This window comes from Buteo buteo, chromosome 7 (assembly GCF_964188355.1).
Source record: "Buteo buteo chromosome 7, bButBut1.hap1.1, whole genome shotgun sequence".
Taxonomy (NCBI): domain Eukaryota; kingdom Metazoa; phylum Chordata; class Aves; order Accipitriformes; family Accipitridae; genus Buteo; species Buteo buteo.
Genome location: NC_134177.1, coordinates 39,972,561 through 39,985,220, shown reverse-complemented (window position 1 = coordinate 39,985,220; position 12,660 = coordinate 39,972,561). Strand labels below are relative to the sequence as shown.

Here is a 12,660-nt window from a genome sequence, read left to right as displayed (position 1 = left end):
CGGCTGGGGCCGGGGTGATGGGCGGCGGGGGCATCCCCTGGGTTTGATGCTCCTGGGGGTGCGGATGGGGCGAGGAGGCTGGAGGTGAGATGGTTTTTTGGGGCGCAGAGGGGCCCTCCGGGGATGTGGATGTGTCGGGTGCTCGCCGGTGCAGGGGGGCTGGCTAGGGGGCACCCCGAGTCCCTCTCCTCAGTGCTGTGGGGAGACAGGCCGGGATGGGGAAGCGAGCCACCCCTTTTCGGCTCCCACCGTGGGGCTGGGAAGGACGGGACGGCGATGAGCCCCCAGCAGACGCTGGCACCTTGTGGGGTGCGGGTGGGAGATGAGGCCGAGCTAAAGGCCCCCAAGCCCGTCTCTCTGCTGCACCGACCCCTAAGCCGTGCCGGGGAGGGGGGCTCTGCAGCTCCGGGTTTGGCTGGTGAGATTTCAAACCCTGCGGGTGTTGCGCGGGGGAAGGAGAGGGGCAAGGCTTGGCAGCCGGGGAGCTTGAGCGGCAGCTCGTTGGATTGTCTTTCGGGAGCGTTTTGTGCTTCTCCTTCCCAGGTTTGGGAGGTTTGTCCCCAGGGACGGCCGGGCTGTGCCATGTTGGGGTCTGGTGGCGAGGGGTCAGGCCATGGCTGGTGGGGAGCAGGCAGCTTTCAGGGGATGTGGGTTCATTCATCCCCTCCGGAGCAGAGATTTCAGACTGTGGATATTTCTTGGCTTGCCTGCACTCCTGCTGCTGCATGGGGGGGTCACTTGGGGGCTGCCAGAGTTTGGGGGTGTCTCGGGTTGATGGCAAACACCGAAGACCATTTCATAGGGTGCAGGTGCTCGTGCCCCAGCTGGTCTCCCTGCCCTGGCATATGGGTTCGTCTCTTGTCAGGAGCATGGGGACACCCCCAACGGGGGGGATTTTGGGGACAGGAGCGCATGGTGCTTGTGTCCAAATACAACATCCTTGCTCCATCTCCCTCTGCCAGCGTGACCTCATGCGATGCCACCCCCTGCATCCCACCTGCTTTTCCCTGCTCCAGGGACTCATCCTGGCAACATGTGCAGGGAGAGGTGGGGGCTTTCGGAGCCAGAAGTTGGGCAGGTTTTAGGGGACCCTTCTGTCCTTGGTTGCAGCTGGGGATGGTGAGCGGGGGGTTTTGCCAGGAAGGCAGAGGGGCACAGGGGTCTTGCTTGGTTTTGTCCCTGATGCCAAGGAAATGGTGCTTTTCCCCCAGGCAAAGGGTCTTCTGCCCCAGGGGCTGGATCCAGCTGCGGATGGACACATGGCAGCAGGTCACCAGGGATGCTGGGGGGAGAGGAGCAGAGGGTGCCCACCCCACATCTCTGGGCAGGGGGTGCCTGCGGGGTGCAGGTCACCCCATGGGTTTAGACCCGGCTTCTGGGGGTCTGCTGGCTGTGGGGGTCCCCTATCCCAAAAGCCCTTCCTTCTCCTCCTCCTCCCTGTCTCCCAGCTCCTGTTTTCCCCGGCCAGGTGGCCCGTGGCTTATATAATGTGCTCAAACCCCGGAATAGCTCCTCCCGTTACACAACCGCCCAGCCAGCCACGGGGAGGGGGGATCCCCGGCTGGACGCTCCCCCTGCACTGGCCATGCCCCCCCCCCGCACCTACAGCGTTCAGCCCTGGGGGTCATTCGCTGGGATTGTGTCCCCATCGGGGAAGGTGACCCCATTGTGACAGTCATCCCCCTCTGCTCCTCCGTGTGCTCAATAATTGCATTTATTATTATTATTCCCCCCTCCCCAGAAGTGGTGATGGGCCGCGGGGCTGCCTGTGCCTCCTCCTGACTCTGCGCCCAGCAAAGCAAATGGCCGTAAGGATCCAAAACCTGGGGGACTGGCTGTTCTCCCTCTCCATCCTCACCCATTATTTAAGCAACTCCTGGTTGGGGAAGGTCTGGCAGGGCAGGGGGTGCCTGAGCCCTGCCTTTTGGGGCTGCCTGTGAGCCCCTTGGCCACCAACGAGCAGCTGCTGGTGGCTGCGGTGGCCCCAAGGGGTTGAGGAGAGCGTGGCTGGGGGGGACACGGGGCTGGGAGTCCTGTAAGGGTACCCATCGCCTGGACCTGCTGCCTCTCAGCTCAGCACAGTGGGGGTTTGCTGCCATCACTTGTATGTGTTTCTCCTCCTTTCCCTCATCCCTGGATCAGGAATGGGATCACTGTGGGGGTCCCGGGGTCTCCTGGGGCTGGTCCCCATCATAGTGTGACCCCCTTCCCATCAGCTCTCCTCCAGCCGGAGCTGGGAAGGGGTTCGCTTGGCATCCCCCAGCAACCAAAGGGGTTCAGGCTGGGGGGGCTTCAGCTCCAGTGTTTTGGGGACAGGAGCAAAGCCTGGCTCCTCACCCTCCATCAGGCCCTTTTCTCCAGAGCGTCTCCCAGGGGAGCTGATAGATCTCTGCTACCCACACCCCTGTGCGGTGCCCGTCTGATGGGGGGGACCGGTCCCCACCCCTGGCTCCCCCATCCCTACATCCCCAAGCAGGGAAGGAGCCTGGTTGCTTAGCAACTGTTTAGCTTCTCCACCAGCCTCCTCATCTATTTAAAATATATATATATATGTGCACAGACGTAGGTATGCACAAGCAGCAGTGAGCCCTCACCCAGCTCATGACCTCCCCCAGCCAGCATCCGTATATTCTTTATTAATTGCTTTAAAGTCTGCGAAATGTCAAATTTTGGTCGGGCAGCTAGAGGAAAGGATGATCTGCACTTGGGGAAATAGGGATGGAGGGGCTGGGATGGGTGTAAGCAACCCCCTCCTGCTGCCCCTTCCCACGGGCAGGATCCCTGCCGGCTCTGGGCTGGGAGGCAGTGCTAACTGTTAGAGGGCAGCTACACTTTTAAAGCCAATTTTGCCTTTTTTTTTCTGCTTCTTGGAGGTCTGACTCATGGTTTTTGGCACTCGGGGGCTGGAGTAAGGCAGCTCCGGAGAAGGTCGGCCCAATTAAAGGCAGCAACCCTGGACTTTTTCTCCGTGTAATTCTGGCCAGGTGTTTAGAGGAGGCCGGTTGCCTTGCTGTGATTTTCTGGCATTTTTTGTGTTGCAAAAAAAAAGCCCTTCTCCCAGCTGTCCCCACGGCACAGGCAGGGAGCAGCCTGGGACAGGGCTGTAAATGCTTCGGGGACGGGGTTATGATTTTGGTAGGTGGTGGTGTGCCCTGATGAGACCCTGGCGGGCAAGAGAGCCACGAGGGTCACTCCTCTCACCCTCTCCGGTGGGGCTGGAGGGTCCTCGCCTTGGCTGGGTTGTCCCCTGCTTGTTGGGACTGAGCTCTGGCACGCTCGGCACGTGAGTGGTCCAGGGAGCTGCTATCCTGGGCTCACCGCCCGCATCCCGTGCCCGCATCCCCGGCACACGGGTGCTCGCCGTCGCCCTGGCTGGTGCAGCTGGATGTGGCGAGAATTAATTGAGTACCGGCCGGAGGCGGCTTTAATTAGTGCCGAGGCAAGGGGGGGAGGATGCCCAGGCACCACCGCTGCCTTTCCCTGCCGAGGGGGAGATGCTGGGAGAGCATCCAGGCACCGCCAGCCCCCCGCTGCCATCCCTGCTCCCGCCGGGAAAGCGGTTTCAGCCGCATTACGGCGCGGCAGGGCCCTGCGGCGGCAGCGGGCAGGAGTGACGGGCAGCTGCCTCCAGCACAGCCCCATGCCCGGGGTGCTGTGGGCATGGCCGGGGAGCCCAGCGGCACCCGTGGGGGGATTTGAGCAGAGTCAGCTGGGGAGGGGGTTGTTTCTGGGCTGGAAAATAGAAGGGCAAAAGCAGTTTGGTGAAATAACGCTTGTTTTGCTCGTTTTCCTTGTTTTCTTCTTTCCCTTTGGGCTGGAGCTCCCGAACCCCCGAGTTTCCCTTCAAAGCCCAGGCTGGACAGCCCCGGGGCTGGGATACGGGGACGGCTGCGTGCCAGGGCCACCCCACCAGGCTCTGGGGGATCCCAGGCCACAGGGAGGGAGCTCGGTTCAAAGTTTGGCTGGAAACCAGCAGCTGCAGAGCCCAGCAGGATGGCGAGGCTGGTCCTTGCACCCCGAGCTGGCGGAGCCTGTGCTGGCTGTGTGTCAGGGGCACAGTGCGGTGTGTCTGTCCTTCTGTCTGTCCCAGCCTCCACCAGGCTAGCAATACTGGTGCCCGGGTCCTCCGCACCCTGGGTACGATTCAGCATGGCTGGGAAGGGAGGAAGAGACCTGGCGTGCCGGGCTTGTCCCTGTGCTTGGGGTAAGGCATGGGGATGGAGGGTGGAGGTGGAGGATGAAGATGGAGGATGAGGATAGAGGATGGAGGTGGAGGATGGGGATGAGGAGGAGGATGGAGAATAGGGATGAGGATGAGAATGGAGGATGGAGGATGGGGATGAGGATGAGGCAGCTCTGAACATTTCCAAAAGCTCTAATCCAGGTGGCAGAATGTGCCTTCGAGCTGAAAAGCTGTTTCTACGTCCCCAAGCCCCAGGGTGGCATGTGGAGCACCAGCAGGGAAGATTGGGATCCCAAAACACGTGGCTGAACGGCTTGGCAAAACGGGAAGAGAGGGATTTGCGTGGGAGTTTTCCCAGCAGCTCCAGCCCATGGTGCTGGGGGCTTTGAGCCCTCCTGGGTGGCACTAAGGGGGTTTGGGTGGTGGGGACGGATGCCAGCGCCTGTTCCCGGCCGCATCCTGCAGCCTTTAGGAGCCCGCGGGGACACGGCGCAGCGCTCGCCCCAAGACACCTCCTCTCCCTCTCGGCGAGGTGGCTGGGCAGCGGGCTGCCAGTGCTTGACGATTTGTGGGTAATTACTGCAGATAATGAAATATTTAACCATCGTCTTTATTATCGGGGGTAGCGCTGAGCCAGGCAGGAAGCCGCTGTTGTTCGGTCAGGGCCGTGCTGCCTTCGCTGACGGGTTTGGTGCTGGTGCGAACTGGCAGAGCCAGGTGGTCCCCGCGTAGTGGCCGATGGATGGAGGTTGTGGTGGTGACGGCCACCCTGTGTCCCCAAGCTGTCCCTTGCAGAGGCAGGGCTGCCCCTTTGCAGGGCATCGCTGGGGGTCTCCTTTGGGGACAGGGAGGGTATAGACCCAGCCTGGGGGACATGGGCTCCTTCTGCCCCGGTACCTTGTCCCCAGTGTCACCAGAGATGTAGGACTGGCTCCATTTCCCACCCAGGGCTTTTGCCTGTGGCCCAGATTTGCTATTGATAGCCGGAGAGGGTCTGCAGGTGGTTTTTCTCTTCCTTTGTTTTCTTGCCTGTGCTGTGGCTGAGGCAGGGTGGCTGGTATCAGTTCTCACAGTGGATATTGCTCACTGCTGAGGGGACACTGGGACGCAGTGCAGTGTCCATCCCCGGGCCAGTTCCACCTGCCTGGCCTCGGGTGCAAGGGGAATATCTCCAACCACATCCTTTTTACGGAGGCAGGGAACATTTCCCAGCGGGATCTGCATGCCTCCCCCACCACGCAGCCCTTACCCACAGGTACGCATCCAGCTGCTGGTTTATCTCACATGCTTCTCTGTCTACCTGCCCAGCTGTATATCCCAGCTCTCAAGGTTTCGCAGCAATGAATTTACCCACTGCTGGGCTCAGGATAAAATTAATTCCCGCTGGGGAAAAGCAAGCAGAAGCTGCTGTGGAAAGCATCCTCTGCTTCCCGCTCTCCTTCCCCGAGCCTCTCCGTGGGTGAAGGTTTCCCAGTGGGGAGCTTCCTCCATTCCTAAATTTCCTTCCTGGTTTTTGGCTTCATGCCCTCATGGGAGAAAGAGGAAGAGGAGCCCTCAAGCCAGGTTTTTCTGCAGCATCTCTCCCATCTCTGGCCTGGGGCCACCCTGGGACATGGAGGGGGCTTGGGTCAGAGGGCCCCCCTGGGCAGCTCCTTACTGCAGGGCGTCATGGGGCTCAAAATGTGGGTGCTGATCTGCCTGCTGCAGGCAAGGGGGGACTGGGGGATCCTCTGGTTGCTCTAACAGGGCCAAGCATCCAGGGTTGCAGAGCCCCGGCTGGCTCCTGCTCCACCAGCAGCATCTCCCCCTGCCCGCTTCTCTGTGCCTCCATGGAAATAAAGGCTGCTGGCTCCTCTCTGCATGGTAATAATGGGAAAAAAAAAGGAAAAAAATAAAGCCTTGTAATTAAGCAGTCAGCTGCCGTCCTCCCCGGGCAGGCTCGTCAGGAGATAAATGAGTGCGTGGGGCAGCCAGTGGCAGCGGGAAAGCCGGGGATGTCCCTTGGGGATGCCACAGGGTGGGAGATGCCTTCCCGCCGGGCTGGGACCTCTGGCACCCCGGGGAGGGCTGTGAGGCTTTTTCTCTCCTCAAACAGCAGAGAAACATCCTCGAAGCCTCTCACGGGCGATCTGCATTCCTACCCTGGCTCTGTCCCACCTGGCACAGCCATGAGAAGCTCCAAACCACCTGGCATCCCGCTGGAACAGCACAGCGGGAGCGGCGAGCCCTCCCTGGGCTCGAAACGGTGCAGATCAGTCTGTGGTCAGTCTGTCCTGCCTTCATGCCCATGGTCAGCCTTCCCTGGGCCAGCATTTGGCCCTGCCCTCCTCGGGCAGCATGTGTCAGACACCCTGGGCAAGGGTTGGCTGCTTCCCATGTAGGCAACAGTGTGCAGGCAATACCCATCCTTGGAAAAGCTCTCTGGCAGGGTCCTGGGATGGAAACACCCCAGAGAAGTGGCTGCTGACAAAAGCTGCGTCTCTGAGCCCAAAGCCGGCTTGGAGAGCGAGGGAGGGTGCTTTGCCTTCACCCCCAATCATTTAACTTTGTGTAGGACTTTGCAGGAGAAGCGTTTGTGGGAGTCCCCAGTAAAGCCCAGGCAATGTCTCTGCAGCCTGGCTGCCGCTGGTAATTAAGACAGCGGATCTCCAGTGGGAGCATCCCATGCTGAGGAGAGGGCTGGTGCTTTGCGCAGAGGAGCTGGGGCATCGCAGGATGGGGAGACCGAGGAACGGGTGCTCAGCCGCGCGCCGATGGCCTGAGGTCGCTGAGACGGGGTTGTGTCTGTCTGGTTGATCCAGGAGATTTGGGGGCATCTTCTCCCCCAGGCTCGGGAAGCATCAGCCGGAGCCTCAGCGCGGCAGTGCCGCTCGGGAACAGTTGTCCTCTTCCGAGGGGTTATTTTTGGAGCCAAGTGAGGACACGTTGACTGTGGTGGCGGAGGAAGGAGGCAGGGACACGTGAAGGTGAAAGAGCAGGGAGAAGGCAGGCGGGCAACAGCCGGTGGGGACCCTCATGTCCCCTTGCAGCCGGCACCAGGCCATTGCCAGAGGGTGCCAGGCCATTGCCAGAGGGCATCGGCAGGCGTTTGCTGGCTGGGCCAGGCATCGAGATGTCCCACTGCTGCATCCTCACCGGCCAGTGCAGCTGGGGGATGCAAGGGGATATCTGAGGTCTTTGGGTCCAGACCCTTGCTGGATGGGGACAGTGCCCAGGGGTGTCCCCAGAGGGCTGTGAGGATGGATGCCCGTCCCTGCTCCAAACCTGCGCCGGCTGACAGCAGGGTCCGTGGGACTCAGAGGGACCCCTGCCTGCCTGTCCCACTGCTACCGTATGGCTCTCAGTCCCGCAGACCCACACTTTGCCAGGCTTTCCCCAGTACAAGGCTGGCACAGAGCATCGTCCTCTCTTTCCTAAGAGCCAGCCCTCGTGGCATGGTGATGGGAATAGCCCCAACCTTGCTTTGCAGGTGGGGAAACTGAGGCAGGGAGCAGGAAGGGCGCTGGCAGAAGACCCAGATCCCTCAGTCGCCATTCCCATCAACCTGCTGTGCCTGCACATCTTTTGAGACGAATTTTGCCTTCAGGTCCTGGCAGGGTCCCCTCGCCATCGCGGGCTGAGAAGGAAACCGGGGCAGGGACTGACCCCTAACTCTTTCTCTCCCTCCCAGGTGCTGCTGGCGGCGAGGCCGCCCACGCCAGCATGGCTCTCTACAACAACGGGGCCGACGTGCCTTCGCCCCAGGAAGCCTCCAACGGCTTCTCGCAGCCCGGCGCTTCGGGGACGTGGCACAAGGGCGAGGAGGAGGTGCGTCTGGTGGAGCCCAGCCTGGTGAAGAAGGCTCACCGGGAAATCCTGGACCACGAGCGCAAGCGGCGGGTGGAGCTGAAGTGCATGGAGCTGCAGGAGATGATGGAGGAGCAGGGGTGAGTGGTGGGGGATCGGGGCTGGGCTGGAGATGGACCCCAATGCTTGACCCACTTGCACCTTGTTCTCCCCCTTTTTCGTCTCTAAAAAGTACCTTGATTTGGCAAATGTCTCCAGTTGGAAGTAAATCCACTTTTGGGTGAATCAGACAGCTTTGGGGTGGACTAGTGAGTTGGTTTGTGAAGCTAAATGCCTCCCAGAAATGCAGACCTAGGAGTGCCTCCACACACACGTTGGAGGCACACTTTGGCCCCTCCGCTTGGAAATCTGGGTTCTTAGCTTGTCGTGCCAGGAAAGCCAAGGCAGGAAGGAGGAGCGAGTCGCTCATGGTCATGCAAACTGTCAGTGCCACCCAGCCTGTGCCCTGCATGCCTGGGGTGGGAGGTGGTCTGTCTCTGTCTCTCATGTTGGGGAGATGAAGGAGAGCTGGGGTTTAGTCCCAGGCGAGGCTGTTTTGGTGCTTCAGTTTGTCCTGCCTTCCTTCTCTGTCCCCAGTTTTGGGGTGAGAGGATCCCCCTCGTCCTGCCGTGCCCCTGGCTGGGCACTGTGAGCTGCTCCCCAGCCTTTGCTCTCCCCTGGGGAAGCAAAGGGCCGGGGGAAAACCCGAGGGCTGGAGAGCATCCCTGCCTGGGTGGGCAGGAGGGGCTGGGGGGCCAGTGAGGAGACCCCCATCCTCGCCGGACCCATGGCCATGCTGCCGGCTGTCCCGTAGCTCCGGCACCAGCTGAACAGCCCGATCCCCCTGACAGCTCACTAAAACCTGATGGATGGAGCAAATTCTTCGGCACACGTGGGTAGATGGGGACTGGTATCAGCTGGAGAGAAGGAAAATGGATTGAGGGAAGGCTTCGCCAAGGCTTTCATTAAGAGCGCAAGCGTGACCTAGAATTAAATTGTCTCACACAGACTGGAATAATGATTGTGCCTAATTTGTCGTTATGGAAATAAATAAGGCTGACCTGGCGCCTTGGGGAGCCCAGAGCCTCCTGTCGGGTTCCCGTGCCCTACTAGGGATCTTACTACTAGTAGTATCATTACTGCGATGGGTAATAGCAATATTGCAATCGGTATTGTTGTTATTGCTATAATTGCTTTTGCTGTTATTAAGGCTATTAATAACGATGATGATGGTGATACACCAAAATGATAATATAATTACAGTAATAATCTTGGTCAACCTGGTTAATCCGCCGCCTGCTCTTCCCCTCCGCACAGGGGCTTTCTGGGGGGGTTACACGGGAAGCGCTTTGCAACCCTGAGGTTTCTGCCTGGGCGGGGGGCCGCATCCTGGCCACGGCCTCGGGGGAATTATTGGCAAGGGCAAGGCCCCTGGGATGAACGGGTGTGACAGCAGAGGAGGTTTTGTGGGGATTTAAGCACTCCCTTGTTTCCTTAAACATGGATGGCTCCTCCTGCCTGTGCTGTATAAGGCTGCTGCTCCCTCCAGGCTGCCTGCTTTATTCCCTGCCTGCAGGCTGGATTTCTTGTCCAGAAAAGAAGTGTCAGCAATTTTTCTTTCTTTCCCAAACCCATTCTATGTGTTAAATGCAAACCCAAAATCCCTCCGATGGGGTTATAAGCAGCGCCAGGGGTTGCAGGAGGGAAGGGGCTGGTGGGGTGCTCCTGCCGCCATCACAGGATTGCTGGGGGGGGGGGGGGTCCTCGCCTTGGCCTTGCCCCCCACAGATTTGCTAACAGCCCAGCCGTGGTGGCCCATCTGTCACCTCCTGTTTGGCCTCGTGTCCCCTCTCCGAGAGCATCGGCCGCATTTGTAATATGCTGCAGCAAATGCTCATTTTCTCAGGCAGACATCTTCCAGCTGCCGCTAGCCGGCTGATGTCCACGGGATGGCCGGGGCCGGCAGCTCTATCCTTGCAGGATGGCCGCACCCTGCCCAGCTAGCTGCACCCCCATCCAGGGTACAGTGCAAGCAGCATTTGGGGGTGTTGCCCTATTTTTGGGTCCCCCGTGCCCAGGCGGGGTGCAAGATGAGGGGAAGAAGCCAGGCTGCCTCGGTGCCTGGTTAGCAGCCCTCCTCCTGCACGGGAGTCCTGGCTGGCTGGGGAATTAATGAGAGCCTTTCAGTGCAAATGAGCTCGTTAATATTAATTCCCCTCTCCTCACTGTTCCCCTTCATGGGCACCACAGTGGGGGTGGATGCTGCCACATGGCCCTCTGCATCCAGCGCACCCAAGGGCATCCGGGGCACCCACGGCACTGCAAGGGGCATCGCCGTCCCCAGCACGGGCTCTGCGAGGTGCCATCCTCGGGGACCGCAGGGCTCGCCCAGGATGTGACACCCAGTTTTCTGGGCTGATTAGTGGCGATGCTGATGGAACGTGACGGCAAGGATGGGGCCATGAGCAGCCTCTGTAGATGGTGTGGGTGATGGCAGGGATGCACGCGGAGTCCAACCCCTTCCCTCCCAGGGTGGCAGCGTGGTGGTGACATGGTGGTGGTCCCTTTGCCCTGTCCCCAGGGACGATGCTGAGAGCACTGCGGGTCCCTCCACTGCATCCCTCCGTTTGGATGTTTTTGGTCGAAGGAGATGCTCGGGTGCCCTTGTGCAGCCGCGGGATGCGGCACAGGACCGCCCGCTCGGGGCTGTCACCCGTCCCTCCCTGGGGACACCTTGGGGATGGCTGGAGCGCAGTGGTTTGCCGCGGCTGTTCTCAGATGCCAGGGACAAAGTGATTAGTGTCTCTCGTTAATAACCCTGCAGCGGCCTGAGTCAGCGTTCGGCGTTAGCGCAGAGCTGGCTCGGCTGCTGGGGCCCAATGCAGCGCGGGGATGAGCGAGGGAGGCTCGTGATGGGACAGAGGCACCAGGCGTGAACGCTGGCATCACCGGCTCCGATGCTGGCACTGCTGGAGAGGGTTTGGTGGGGTTGTGCCCCAAAACCTGGGGCGGTGGGGGGGAATGGCGACTTCATGGTCATCTTCTTCTTTTACCCCTTCCTGATGTCCCTTCCTCTGCCAAGCACTGCTGGGAGGGGCAGACAGGAGAGAGGAGGGCACGGAGGGCGGTGGCAGGGGACCAAGCAGAGGGACCTGCTCTCCTCCAGGCCCTGATGACTGTCACCATGCCACCTCTCTTTTCTGACCGGCCCCTTGGGCCACATGTCGCTTCCAAAGGTATGGAGGTCTTCAGCAGGTTCCTGGGGAGCCCACGTTCCAGCCACGGCAACCCTGACTGCATCTTTGTCCATCCAGGTACTCCGAAGAGGAGATCCGTCAGAAAGTGGGGACCTTTCGGCAAATGCTGATGGAGAAGGAAGGCGTGCTCACCAGGGAGGACCAGCATGGGCGCCAAATGTAAGTGAGGCAGCTCCGAGTCCTGCCCGTCTGTGCGTCCTGCCCATCTCTCATCCCAGAGAGGCATGTCCCAGGTTGCCCCCGAGTATTGATGGGTGGATGGGTTGATACAGAGAGGGTATATATAGGGATGGTTGGATAGATGGATGGACATAGAGAGTGTATATAGGGTTGGATGGATGGATGATTGGTTGGTTGATTTGATGGTTGGTTGGTTGGTTGGTTGGTTGGTTGGTTGGTTGGTTGGAGGCAGGGTGTGCCTCTCTGAGGCAGTATCCTACCTGTGGAGAGGTTAGAGGTTGTCCTGTGCTGGTCTTTCGGAGACCTCAGGGTGCTGTACAGAGAGGCCAGCATTGCAATGCTTCTGTCACAGATGATGAAACTGAAGTGCAGAAGGTCTCAATGCTTGGCTCACCCCACCAGCCAGTGGCAGAGACCAAGCCGCAGGTTTGCTGTGCCTCACCTCTGCCTGCTCCTGCCTCTTTGGATCACCTCTCCTGTTCTCCCCGGGGCTGAAATAGCAGCTTCTGCCTCCAGCCAGGCGAGGGCACCGGTTTCCAGTCCTTGCTTTTAACTCCATGATGCAGAATAGTCCTCCTGTCTCCGGGTGTGAAGCTGAGCTAACTCAGCTCGGCTGGCAATGGTTTGGCAGGTTGGCTGCTGTTCTGTAACCCTAGAAACATTCGTGTTAGCAATAATAATAATTAATAATATTTTCTGTTGCAAGGGGCCCACGCTGGATAGGCAGAGCTCGAGCCTGCTTCTCGCCTGGGTAGACCCAGAGCCTGTGCCTCTGTCAGGATGGTGTGACCCCAAGGAGCCCTATGGAAGAAGCTTCTCCAAGGAGCTCCTGCCCTGTGCCTCTGTATCCTAATCGTTCCTCACACTGCCTGGTCCCTGGGGGCTGCTTCTGCCCCAGGGGGCTTGGGGCTCAGGTTAGGTGTCCAAAGCAGCCCAGCTCCTGCTGGAGACGTGCCAGTTGCTCCTCCTGCCCTGCGCAGGACTGTCCCCAGCCTCGCAAGGGTCCACCCTGGCTCGATGATGATTTATCTGCGCAATGCTTAATGGCCCAGGCAGTGTGGCTGGCCTGGCGCGCACCATCCATCAGCCTGGAAACCAGGTCACTTGGGACAGGAATAGATGCTGCAGGTTCACTGAATATTAATGCTTCATTAGGGTCAGGAAATCAGGGCGAGGGGGGAGGCAGGGAAGCCGTGGCGGCGGGGAGAGCCTTCC

General features: G+C 59.9%; 1 protein-coding gene across 1 annotated transcript in view; it reads left to right on the top strand.

The window, feature by feature from the left end:
• The window catches only part of SRRM3 (serine/arginine repetitive matrix 3), a 29,562-nt gene that overhangs the window by 1,636 nt on the left and 15,266 nt on the right, over window positions 1–12,660 (top strand). Inside the window, exons 2-3 of the mRNA XM_075032537.1 lie at window positions 7,854–8,109; window positions 11,323–11,424. Of these exons, the coding sequence (XP_074888638.1) occupies window positions 7,854–8,109; window positions 11,323–11,424 (358 nt within the window). The remainder of the gene's footprint in view (window positions 1–7,853; window positions 8,110–11,322; window positions 11,425–12,660) is intronic.